Source organism: Colletes latitarsis, chromosome 14 (assembly GCF_051014445.1).
Source record: "Colletes latitarsis isolate SP2378_abdomen chromosome 14, iyColLati1, whole genome shotgun sequence".
Lineage (NCBI taxonomy): Eukaryota > Metazoa > Arthropoda > Insecta > Hymenoptera > Colletidae > Colletes > Colletes latitarsis.
Window position 1 is genome coordinate 14974701 of NC_135147.1, and position 13783 is coordinate 14988483.

The 13783-nt window shown below is 39.8% G+C and overlaps 2 protein-coding genes across 2 annotated transcripts; both read right to left on the reverse strand.

The window, feature by feature from the left end:
* Positions 1–874: 874 nt before the first annotated feature.
* LOC143350176 (uncharacterized) lies at positions 875–2219 on the reverse strand. The gene is made up of 2 exons (XM_076782089.1): positions 2142–2219; positions 875–1699 (listed from the first exon to the last, which is right to left on the reverse strand). Exons 1-2 carry the CDS (start codon positions 2217–2219, stop codon positions 875–877), a joined length of 903 nt encoding a protein of 300 aa, XP_076638204.1.
* A 488-nt stretch (positions 2220–2707) lies between these two features.
* On the reverse strand, positions 2708–4283 carry LOC143350177 (uncharacterized). The gene is given in 4 exon segments (XM_076782090.1): positions 2708–2827; positions 2829–3031; positions 3119–3535; positions 4277–4283. Coding segments are annotated over 4 exon segments (747 nt in total).
* Positions 4284–13783: the final 9500 nt, after the last annotated feature.

The following is a 13783-nucleotide window of genomic DNA, read 5'->3' on the forward strand; positions in this document are numbered from 1 at the left end:
TTCTTTTATTCAAGAGTACATAAACTACATTTTATTCTTTTTCGTCGCACTTTTTATAAATGGGCTTCTCAACCGTACATTTTCCGCATACGTACTTTTTACATTTTATACAGATTTTATTCGCCTTATTATCTTTACAATACCTTATCTGACATGTTTTCCGTTCACGGGAACCTGTACTTGTACTTGCGATGGGTATTGGTTGATTTTCTTTGCCTATCTCTTGTTGGTATTCGATGGCAAGTTCTTCTGCCAATTGGAATAGAAATTCCTGTCTTGTAATTTCTCCTCCCGTAGTTTCTTTATATAACACCCATGCATTTATCCCGGCTAAATCCAGTATATTAAAAAATACTTGCAAAGGTCATCTCCGTGATTTAGATTTTACCGAATAATTTCTGGCCATTTGGTCAGTCACATCTACGCCGAATTTGGTGCTATTATACAACTGAATTGTCTCCGGTGTTCGGGTGTCATTTTCTTCAACTTGTACGGAATTGTGCATTGAACTGAGAATTAGAACTTTTTTTCTTGGTTTGGCATTGTAAACTGTCAACATACAATTATTTGAGCGATAGAGTTTGGTTGAGAAAAGTGCCATGTCGTCGTTTTTCAATTTTGCCAGTCTTGGTAGTTCTTTTCTATTTGCTCTAATTGTCCCAACAATCGTAGTTTTTTTTGCTAAAAGTTTTGTTGCTAAAGGTAGGCTTGTAAAAAAGTTGTCCGTGGTTATATTTCTTCCAGATCCTGCATACGGTTTTGCTAATTTCATAGTGACAAACTCTCCAAGAGGAACTGAGGGTTCTCTACTTTCATCTTTTCCCAAATATGGAAAGCCGTTTATTATATATTTGCTACGTACATCGGATGCTAATCAGAATTTTATACCAAATTTGTCCGGTTTATTGGGCATGTATTGAGTAAATCTACACTTTGCTTTCGTTGGAAGCAATTGTTCGTCAATAGTAATATATGGCCCTGGTTTATAACAATTTTGACTGTTGTCAATAAACTTGTACCAAACTTCCGAAATCATAGCGAATTTATCGGTTTGTAAGCGTTGGCTTCGCTGATTTCTGTCGTCAAATCGAATAAATCTCATAATCTCCGTAAAGTCATGTCTACTCATAGTATTTGAGAAAAAAGGCGGACCCCACTTTTTATTCCATAGAAGTGCTATATCTATATTCTTAGCCTCATATGCGCCGCGTGCATACAAAATTGCAAAAAATGCATATAACTTTGCAGTAGACAATTCCCATTTATATCCCAACACTCTAAATGCCTCTGTCTCTGTGCACTTTCTTATAAGTTCGATTATATTTTTATCAATTATCACAGAAAATGCCGTCCTAACTTCGCCTTTCATAATATTACATTTACTATACCCAGTCGGGCCTGATGTTTCCCTAAAAATATTATGACTAGGTGCTCTTCCAGGATTAGATCCTGTTTTTACTTCCTGCCAAACAGTTCCGTCCATCGCAATTTCTCTTACCTCTTCGTCATTCTCACTATCGGAACTAACTAAAACTCTCCTTCTCTTTCGTCGTCTACATACGTTCGAAATATTCTCTTCGTTCTCATCGGTGTTCGAGTCGGTTTCAAGTGGATCATAATTTTCCGTATTGTCGATTTCCATATCCAGAATTTCTTGATCATCTTCAGAACATTCTGCATCGATATCATTTATTTTTGTCTAATAATACATTCGCACTCTTCAAACGTTTTGACATTTTGGGGACAAATATTCAACGGAAAAAATAAAAACTAAAATATGAAAATGTAAATCAATATAGATAAAAAAAATCAATAAAAGATCAAATGTGAAACTTACTGCGACGTATTATTAGTCTTGTTCACTATTTTGAAAATGACACTTACAACACGTAATACGATATAAAATATTATAAAATAATAATAATAATAAAAGACTGCCAAGTATCCTCTTTGTGACTTTCACGTTTCGATGCACTCTGTTCGTGATGCAAGACTCTACTGATTTGAATTCGTGAGAAGACGTCTATATATTTCCTTCAGTTATGAGTTCATTTGTTTTCTGTCATAGTAGATAAGATTGCGTGAGAAAATTCGAGGAAGTGGACCGTATCAGATCAATCAAGCAAATAAACACTTCTAACCCGATGTCGAGCGAGAACTGCAAACACGAGGAAGTGCCGTAAACCATTTTCTGGAAGGCACTTATAGGTTAAAATCATGCCACAAATACATTACCTTTCGTTTGTAACGAATTTATAGTTTTGGCATTGAGTCTAAGAGAAAAACTATTACAAAAATGTATAAATCGTACCACCGGTCAAATGACCGGTCGTGGTTGGTAAGACAGACTACAAATTTTTCTTAGAAAATAAACAATAAAAAAATAAGTGAATATTGAAAAATGTATCATACATATACAGGGTGCGCCGTTAGAATCCGGACAATAGAAGTTGTGTGTAAAAAGTTGTTTATTTAAGCTAATATACAAAAATACAAAAAATGCTTTTATATCTCATTTAAAGGCTTCTTGCTGAGAACTTTTATTCTATATAGCCTCCCTGCGCCTCTATAACCTGCTCGATTCTTGCTCTAAAACGCGAGCACGCTGACTTCAATTGGTCGCGTTTCATAACCGTGAATTCTGACTCGATAGCAGCTCGCAGGGAGTTGATGTTGGGGTGCCTGCACTTGTCAGTGTGTCTCTCGATTACGCCCCACACGTAGTAGTCCAGGGGGTTAAGGTCGGGACTGTTAGGAGGCCAGAAATCCTTCGACCAAAACATGTCGACATTATCAGAGAGCCAATTTTGAACAAGATGACTCGTGTGAGCTGGTGCGCCATCTTGTTGAAATACGTACGGCCTTCCAAAAGCCATAGTCTCCATCCACGGCTTTATTACAGTCTTCAGGATCTCCAAATAAACCTCCTTTGTCACTCTTTCGCCTTTTTGGAAGAAGTGCGGCGGCATGACATCGCCCTCACTTGAGACGACGCTCAAAACGTGAACACTGGCTGGAAATTTAGTTTTGCCCACAACAGGGACATCCTCGGGATTGTGGGTAAGCCAACGGTCGTTCCTCCGGTTCACTTTGGCATCCACTCTGGCAAGTCTTTTAAGCTTGGCGGCCTCGGACAGCATCTGACGGACTTTGAGAACGTAGGAGACATATCTAAGATCCTCTTGAGCGATTCGACGGACGACCGTTTCATTCACCCCCAAGAGGGAGGCCGATTTTCGAAGTGAAGTCCCCGAATTTTCCAAAATCATGTCTTGCACCCTTTGAATGATTTCTGGAGTCCTTGTCGATTTTTCCCTAACCTGAACTTTTCTCGCCGGAGAAGGAGAACCCTTTTCGAAACTCTCTGAGGCTGCGTATCTCTTCGCAACGTCGTATACCGTCGATCTCGGGTACCCAAAGAACTTTATAATTTCGACCGGCGTCCTCCCGGCGCAAAGGCTTTCTATAATCGCCGCTCTTCTATTGTATTCTGCGCTTGGCATGACGAGCTCTGTTATTTTAAGGTTATAGAATCCTTATTGACATATTTAACTAACTTCAGAGCCAATTAGCACCAACCTATGAATTCTAATATGGTGGGAAATTCAAATTCAATTCTGTCCGGATTCTAACGGCGCACCCTGTAGTCATCTTTTCGGACGAGTCAAAGTTTAATATTGTTGGCTCAGATAGTCAAAATTATGTGTGGAGAAAACCAAATACAGAATTGGAAATTCGACATTTGCATCAAACAATGAAACACGGAGGTGGATCGGTCATAGTATGGGGACGTATGGCTGCCAGTGGCACCGGAAATTTAATATTTATTGACGGAATACTTGATAAATGTAAGTATTTAAATATTTTAAAGAATAATCTTAAAGAAAGTGCCAATAAACTAGGATTATTGGAAGATTTCCACTTCCAACAAGATAATGATCCGAGGCATACTGCTACAATTGTAAAAGAATTAATCGTCTATAACACACCACACATGTTAATTACTTCACCGCAAAGTCCAGACGTAAATCCGATTGAAACTTTATGGGCTGAAATCGGAATAAGATTAAATAAATTTCAAATAACAACAAAAGCAAACACTGAAAAATAAAATTATAGAAATATGGAACTCCATTGAGTGTAGTTTTACAAAATCATTGGTTTATAGTATGGAACGTCGGCTAAGAGACATTATAGCTGCTGAAGGTGGCCCAATATTGATATTACATAATTTAATAATACATGTAGCGTTTGAATACTTTTGTGAGTCACTTACCATGCATGTTTCTAATAAATGTATCATAACTCCTCTTTATGTTGTTGAATCCTTTTCAAATTTTACTGGCATAATCTTAAGACTTCCATCTTCCTATTGACATCTACTTGTTTCAGCAAATTACTTCAATGTACATTATTTCGGCCATTCAAGTTTGCATATGTAAGCGTTCGAATAATTTCGTGAGCCACTGTAAATACTTTGTTATGAATCGAAGGTTTGAAAACGTATACAAAGTGCCTACTCGAGTTACATTCCTGCTATTTCCCGCTTATCGCTCTGTTTATGTTTCGGCGCTCCAACAGTCGGATTTGGGCCCCGCAAGAAACTCAATCGAATTGCGCTGGGCAACCAAAAACATGTTAACAAACCACGCTAAGAATCGACGAAATGCTATGAAACAAAAGAAACAAAAATAAAAGAAAAACGACATTCTCCCAAGATTTTGAGTTTTATTGGTATATTTTGCCAATAGATATCACGTATGAATACTTTTTTCTCGCTAATTTTCTTACTTCATTCGGTATTTGAGATTTGTCTGCTAATAACTATTTTCTTTTTATGTAAGAAGTCATCGTTCGGCTTGAAGAGTCTGGGGTAAGTGCCGTGCTGTTCATCACAGTCCTCTTACCAAAAGGCAAAAGCCCTCCCCACTACGTGGCCAGATCCTTCTACGAACCCTTATCGTTTTCCACGTGCCATGCCGCACCATGACTTCGGGTCATCGGCCACGCACGCAGCACCTTTGACGATCGGTGATCGGCCTCCCTATCGCCGACCCATAAACAAAACATCCACGACTCTCAGAATTCGTCGCGCCTCGAGTATCAACTACGTCGGCCCAAGTCTGATGACAGACTTATGGTTCCGACATCGACACCTACAAGACTCTTGAGAGTCGGGTCAAAGCCCCGAATGCATTGATCCTGCCACGTGTCACCCTTGTACACGTGCTGACGCTAACATGTCTGTTGCATTTTTATTTAAATCATAATCAAATTCATACTATCTGAAAGCTGAATTAATTTCCCAACTGTGTAAGAAAGTTCATTATCTCGGTCAGGAGAGCGGTTGGGCGTTTTAAATAAAGAAAATAAAGGCATTACGCTTTTGATCCGCCTTGGTCTTTCTCTTTCTGCTTGCAATATTCCCTCGTATGGCCCAGCTTCTTGCACAGACTGCATTCCCGCTTCGGTTTTTTGCAGTCCCGTACTATGTGGCCAATTCGTTTGCAATTATAACAGGTAGGCCCATTGGATGTTGTTCGTTCCACGGCTTTCCTACCGTCGCTCCGCAGCTCCGTTTTCTTTTTCTCCTCTCTTTTCGGCATGGTGCCCATTGCACACATCGACGTGTACAATTCATTGGGATCCAAATACTTCGTCGATCGCAGCGTTCGGGCGATCGCCTCATCCGGTATTCCGAAAATCACCATATCGATTAGTTTTTCGTGTAAGAAACGTTTTCGAAAATACAATAATTGCTTTATTCAGTTGCTGCGCTCTGCACGATGCGTCGCAGCTAATCGCTCGGAAAGAAGTGTAAGAGTCAGGAAAAGTAACGTGGGCGTTTTCAAAATAAAACCTGGTCCTTTATTGCGTCCGTTCCAGGCGATGGTCGCTACAAGAATACGTTCGTTCTAGTCTGAGGCGAATGCCTTCGCCAGGGTGACCGTTTGTTTCTTTATGACACCCCTGCTCTCAAGGAACTTTTCCTTGAGAGGGGTCATGCGTTGACAAAACGCACGTGGCCCGTCTTAGCCACTCGCTTCGTTCGATTTCCTAACAGAAGTGTCTCGCCCAAGTCGCCATTCAGCCCTCTTGATGAAGGCCTTTCAAGGGCCTTCGGGAGTGGTTTATGGCGGAGCCTGGCGTTCGTCGCTGGGGTCCGCTTGCCTGCGCGACGTCTTGCCCGTTGTTATGCCTCGTATGTACCGGGTAGTGTTGGAATTTCCAACATTTGTCTGATAAATTTATGTTTAACTTCCTAATCATATTCAGTTTCTGGAAACAATAGTCTCCCGTCGGAACTGCGCGACGAGGAATGCCTTTGTTTCTGCTCATGTTGTGGCAACGTGCATGCGAGTGTCGTACCACTGCCGTGCATGCCCCCGCAATCTTGATGCGATCAACCGCATCACGCAGAGATCGTCCCACGAAAATCTTGCCGCCAGGTTACTTACAGTGACTCGCATTAATATTCGGACACCATGCTGTGTGCGAGATTATTGCTCTATATATTTGTTTACATTAGTGTTATTGAATTGTTTTTTTCGTAATATATTAAAACACTTATTGTAGTTAGTAGAAACATAAACTTTATTTATTTCACACACATAATTTTTTGCAAAATAAGTGATAAAGTCAAGAATGTCGAAATTTAACATCGCAAAAATATTCGGACACAACAGTTTATTGGCTGTAGTAAGTCGTTGGATCCAGTCGGTTATTTTGCTAGTGTACATTGTTTGTAAACATAACGTCTAGCGTGCATCCAAGAGTCAGTACTGTTATTGACTTCGTTAATAGTAGACGTATTATTAGTGAATATGGGACGAAAAGGCAAAAATACATCCTTTGAAATTCGACAACTGGTTATTTACCACAAAGAAAAGGGAAAATCATATCGAGAAATAGCCAAATTGCTAAATGTAAGCAAGAGTACTGTAGCAGATATTGTACACAGGTATATTCATGAAGATCGAATCGATTCAATTCGGCGAAAGGGACGTCCAAAATTATTAGATTCTCGCGAAGAACGCAAGATTGTTAGAAAAATAAAGAATGATCGTAAAAAAAGTGCTATAAAACTAGCTGCCGAATTATTCCAAGAATCTGGAAAGAAAGTGCATCCCGACACAGTGCGTCGGGTATTAAAAAACCATGGATACAACGGCAGGGTTCCACGAAGAAAACCATACATAAACGAAGTGAATCGTAAGAAACGATTAAATTTTGCTAAAGACTACGTTTCTAAAGACCAAACATGCTGGAACAATGTAATATTTGCGGATGAAAGCAAGTTTAATCTTTTTGGGTCAGATGGACGAAGAACGATATGGCGTAAAGTCAACGAAGAATTGAAATTAAAAAATTTGAGAGCAACAGTGAAACACGGCGATGGCAGTGTAATGGTGTGGGGTTGCATCTCAACTGCAGGTGTTGGTGAACTAGTTTTTATCGACGGCATTTTAGATAAGATGAAATATTTAGACTTATTGAAACAAAATTTAATCAAAAGTGCTGTTAATATGAACATACGCAATAGTTTTAAGTTTTATCAGGACAACGATCCTAAGCACAAATCGAGAATCGTTCAGGAATACTTACTATATAACTGTCCTAAAGTGTTACACCCTCCGCCTCAATCGCCAGATTTAAATCCTATTGAGAATTTATGGAATCAATTGGATCGTAAAATTCGAACAACACCCATAAAAACAATAAAAGAATTAAAAGAACGTTTATTACAAGAATGGAAATGTATAACACAGGAATATTTAAATAAAATTATAACAAATATGCCCAAACGATTACAGGAAGTAATAAGACAAAAGGGTCAACCTACAAAATATTAATACTGTTCAAAAAATATGTATATTTTATATAAAATTTATGTAAGTTATTCACTGTCCGAATATTTTTGCGATGTTAAATTTCGACATTCTTGACTTTATCACGTATTTTGCAAAAAACTGTGTGTGTGAAATAAATAAAGTTTATGTTTCTACTAACTACAATAAGTGTTTTAATATATTACGAAAAAAACAATTCAATAACACTAGTGTAAACAAATATATAGAGCAATAATCTCGCACACAGCATGGTGTCCGAATATTAATGCGAGTCACTGTACGTGTCGGACCCAATTTTCGATTGACACATCTTCTTTCGCCGGATCGTCGCATCTTTCGGGGATCAGTTGTTCGTCCCCCGGGCGAACATATACCGGCGATTTCACACGCGACGCAGAACTTCGCGTTTGGGAACGTTCTCGTTCCACGCGATCGAAACGGGCATTCTGCGACTCCGACTCGCTTCTTCGCGGACTACGTGATCGTCTCCGCGGAGAGCGTCTTGCCGGGCTGCGTGAACGCAGACGTGAACGCGAACGCGATTCCCGCCGTCGGGACGCATGCGATCGCGCGCACGATGATCGCAAAAACTCCTTCATCATGCTTTCGAGTTTTTGGAGGCGCGATTCCATGACACTGCCGTCATTCGATGCCGCATCCACATCTCGGCTGCACGATGCACGGTCCATATTACTCATGATATGTACTTAGTCACTAGAGTAATAACAAAAGTCCACTTACGCTAAACATAACTTCACTATGTCTTATATAACTACGAACTAAAATACACTTATTGTCCACTAGTGATATTTCTATTGTCTATACATGGCACTTCGCACTTAGTGTCTTTGTACGGTGTATTTAACAATATCACTAATAAAATGTACTCGCGTTTAGCGTACCACGGTCTATTCCGCTTCTGATTTGTAAGAAAGTTTGATATCTCGGTCAGGATAGCGGTTGGGCGTTTTAATAAAGAAAATAAAGGCACAGTGGACTTTTGAAAACTGTATTTGGTGTCTGCTCGCGGCAAGAGCCAATACAAATCTGTACCCTGACAGAGAACCAGGGTCGTGAGGGCACCCTTGACAGTACGGCCCTTCTTTGCCTAAGTGTCCTGGCCGATCCTCCTTTAAGAGGGGGAAACGCGCCAAAGAGAAGCACATGGCCCACTTCGGGCATTTATCTATTTCTACGTTTCTAACAGTTTCGCCGTTTTGAATGGCCTCGCGAGCAAAGTGATGTCTTAAATCAATATGTTTCGTTCGTTGGTGATACATGGGATTTTCGGCTAGGTTCTGTGCACCAAAGTTGTCATTATATATGGTTATTTGTTCCATTCCCTTTAACCCAATTTCCGACAAGAAATTCTTTAAGTAAATCCCTTCCTTTGTAGCGTTCGCTAACCCCATATATTCCGCTTCAGTCGAGGATAAAGCCACTGTTCTTTGCTTGCGCGATTCCCAAGTAATCGGTACTGCAGACAGTACAAAAACAAATCCTGTGTAGGAATGCCTATCATTCACACAATTGCCCCAATCCGCATCTGCATATCCCTTTATATGTTCCATATCCTTCTTAAACACTAACCGATATTGGGCGATTCCCTTGAGGTAGCGCAACACTCCTCTTGCCGCATTCCAATGTGTTCGACTGTAACTATTATTAAATTGACTCAAATAACTTATTGCAAATGTTATATCCGGCCGAGTCGTCACTGCTAAATACATTAGACATCCTAACAATTCTCTATAAGGCAACGTTTCACACCCTCTCGATACATTACTGTTGAGAAAAATGGGGATAATTAATACTTCTTTATGTGGAAACAAAAGAGAGAGAAAGTTTAATATCGAACTTGGAATGTAACAGTTAACTTGACTAACACTGATTGGAGTCAGATTCGGAGTGCCGACGCGGCATGCAACGGCGCAGAAGGCTCACACCCATCATGTATTGCTCCCAAGAGGGGAGTCGTAGATGTGTGTATACATGTGTCGCGCGCTCCATACCACAAACATCCTTAACGTATAATATAATATGTATATTTCCAACAATTACATTTACTTAATTTCAGACCATGTGTACCGGATCTGTATCGCGGACTTTCCTTTGAGAATTGTAAGTTCTCAAGTCACGAATCCGGCTTGCTCGTTCGGCAAATTAATATCGTCGGAGCAGGTTATGATAAATAATGCACTGAAAGCGGTTTGTGTTTGTTCTTTATTCGGTTGTTCTGATTGACTTTTGGAAGAACAAGTAACATTTTTGGCGATCCTCGCGGTTTACATAGTTTCGGTTCTATTGCTATTGGTGGAAACTGTTGTGGATGGGAATGTACAAATTTTGGCTGATGGTAGTTGACGATGGTAGTGGGTGTGACTATTTCTAACTGTCAGGGGAGATGCACGGCGTAGGAATTTTCCGTTCGGAGAAAGTTCCGGAGGTCCTTGGTGTCGAAAACAATGGAGTATAGAGAAAAAATGCTAGAGTGGCCGAGGGCAGCTCACGTGCGTTGCAAATGTTGCACTTTTAGGGTACGGACTTATGGAACAATGGATCGGTCGAGGACTTCGAGAGTGTTTCGACCGCTGTCTTTGTTAACAAAAGACAGCACGCTAGCCGTGGCCATAAAGCCTGTAGACAATGTCGTGGGCCCGGCTGTACGCCTGAACACCAGCATCTAACGGAATACATGTCGGTTTCGCAACACTCATATTGTACTTTACTATCAGTCTTTCAATATATTTATTGGGTTGTTCGTGCCGATATTTTAGGACAATTAAAATGCAACTCATTTAAATATTGATATACATTTATTAAATTATATAGGTATAGTCGAGGCCAAAATATAGCGAGGTCGTAAACTCGAGAGTGTCAAAGTTTACACGTTTCAGCTACCGAAACAAGTGAATTGACAGAAATACGAATTGCTAAGGACCCTAAGACCATGGTCAGGGCCGTATGAAGAGATGTTTCATCCAGTGTCGAAGTATTCTATAATATGGAAAAAGTTCATACTCACGTTACAATGCTTCTTTCTTGTTTTTCAAATTTTCTTTCCTTTTTTATTGCCGATATTCTTCTCCAACTTTTATAATTTTATTTACTGCCTTTCTCCAATTGCTTGGTTTGATATTATCCATTTCTTCCTTGATTAATCCAATGACTCGATGATGGAATTTCGGGTGTATATTTTTACAACGCCAATTTAATTTTAATTGAGCCCAAATCATTTCGATGGGATTAAATATACAAAAATATGGTGGTAATCTCAGAACACTATGACCATTGTTTTTTGCTATTTTATCAATAACATATTTTGTTTTTAATTTCCCAACTTTCAAAACTTCTAATAATTGCTCTTTTGTGTATGTGTCCTCAAAAAAAAGATTATTTTTTAATAAAAAGTTTTGTATTTTCACTTTGGAACTTGCTTGACACGGAATGTTTTGAACTAATCTTGAATGGTACGATGCATTGTCCATAACTATTACACTATTGGGTTTTATATTTGTTATTAACTTTTGTTGAAACTACTCTTCGAATATCACAGTCTTCATATTTTTGTGATAATCTACGTTGCAATTGTTTAAATTCACTCCACATAATTTCAAGCAATTGGGCACCCATCCTTCTTCACTACCGCAATGTAGAATAATTAGCCTTTTTCCTTTGTTTGTCGGTGTCTTCGCAATACATTGTGAAGATAAATCCGTCCACCCTTTCGCTGCGATTTTATGGGTATCAAACCATGTCTCATCCAGATAGTATATTGTTCTTTTTTCCTCCCGAAATTTAGCAATTATCGTTAAATACATACATTTCCAATTTGAAATTCTTTCGTGGTCTAAAATTGCTGTTCTTTTACAAACTTGAAGGGATATACGTGTTCGTGTACAAGAATCACAGTGTTCGTTTTTGAAGTTCTTTATTTTGCTCAGATGTCTTCCTCGGGCAATGGTTGCAAGAGAACTCCCTGTTTCGTCCTTTTACATTCACCTACGTGGCTCTCGCCGTTTTCTTTTGCCAACCCCCTAAAAGGTGGGGTTGACCAATTACCGACTTCGCATTTCGTCAAATCGCACTGTTCCCCTTCCTGTGTTCTTCTTGAAGCGGGGGTGCCATTTGACGGGGGTTGCGTTTGCTGGCGAAGGTGGCAACGCCGCGGAATTTCCCAGGGTCTTAGGTCGGCAGCGTGACCAGCCGATGGTCGCTTGTCCTTGCGTCGAAGACCCTTGGGGGAACTCAGGGTTTATGATCCTAGCGATTTACCATCGAGGCCGTTAACAAATTCTTACTACGCGCATGCTTTTCTAAAAACTCTATTTGCAGAAACGGCTTTCTCAAAGATAGCTTCGCTGTCGTCCATGTCATAAACCGTGCTAGCCGTTTGCATGTCCGATACCTTTTATATTTTGTACGGCTAGCCGCTACAAACTCTTTGAATTGGAATCCCATTTGTTTTAACCACCTTTTCAAAGACGTTTCCGAAAATTTTCCTTGCGTTTGTGGCAGTATTCTATAAATAGTTTCAATTGTAGGTATTTGGTTCTCTTTATATGACAAATAAATTTGTTTTCGAATGCGGTGCTCCAAGAACGAAGTTAATTTTTTGTTTTGTCCATGATCACTGCGTTCCTTCCTTCTTTTAACGCCACATGTAAATAGTGTTCGAATTTTTGTTATTGAAACCTCCGTTAGTGTTGCAGTTTTTTTAATAGCATCTTCCTTTTGTAGGCCATAAATCGTCATTAAGTTCTTGCACACTTTCAAACAATGCGATAAATGTCTTCTTTTATCGGTAGTTGTTTCTCCACTCCGTTCTGCATTATCTTCTATTTGCTGATGATCCTGAGATGAGGATGAGGCTTCCCATGGTCGAAACATTTTTAAAAATATTTCACTCACAGATGTTCCGTTTGCTCAATTAAAAAATCTATTAATTTCTCATAGTCATCACAAATATGTAAAAACTCGTATAATTTCATTATAGTTATATGTACTGTAACACTATACGCGAAAATAATGTTATAAAAGTGATTCTTTGGACGAGTTAATTGTGCGTGCTTCTTTACCTCGTGACGCGTACTGCACTAATTGTAAGGAGAAAAAAAAAAGAATCAAAACAGAAGAAAGTCTACGCATCGGCAGTGTATACGTTGAGCGTATACGTGGCCACGAGTTTTCACGTCTGGGCAGAATTCAATATGTAATAGCACTAGTTTTTTGCAAGTATCTCACCAACTAAGCGCGAGCGGGGGTAATATGTATAGGAAAAAGTTGTTCAAAATGTATATTTCTACAACATATTTCAAAATCATCGAAATCGATGAGGTGTACCCTAATTTAAATAATTACCGGTAACGGCTTCTTGGTCGCGTAAGGGTATTGCCTCCGGCCATCGTGTAAAACGGTCTACGCACGTAAGATAATATCGATACCCCTCAGAAACCGGTAAAACGACGATATCGATGTGCACGTGTTTGAAACGTCCTGAAGGGCGACGTAAAGATTCGAGCGGCGCCGATACATGCTTACTAATTTTATTTCGCTGACAAGGTATGCAAGAGCGGGTCCATTCGCGACAATCTGTTTTAATCGACGGCTAGACGTAACGTTGCGTCACGCATTTGACCGTTGCGTTAACACCTGGGTGTGCAAGACCGTGCAGTGCGTCGAACACAGCCCGTCTAAAAGTGGCTGTAAGAAAGGGTCGCACATGGTTTGTCGAAATGTCGCACCAAACTCTCGCATTCGAACCGCGGACAGACAACTCTTTAAATATAATGCCTGATTTACGCTGCATCAACGTTCGCAATTCAGGATCTGCCGCCTGTGCTGTTGCCAGAGCTTCAAAATCTAGTTTTCTCTCTATTGCTTTTATTTGCGACAAAGCATCTGCGACGACGTTATCGCGGTCTGAAATATGT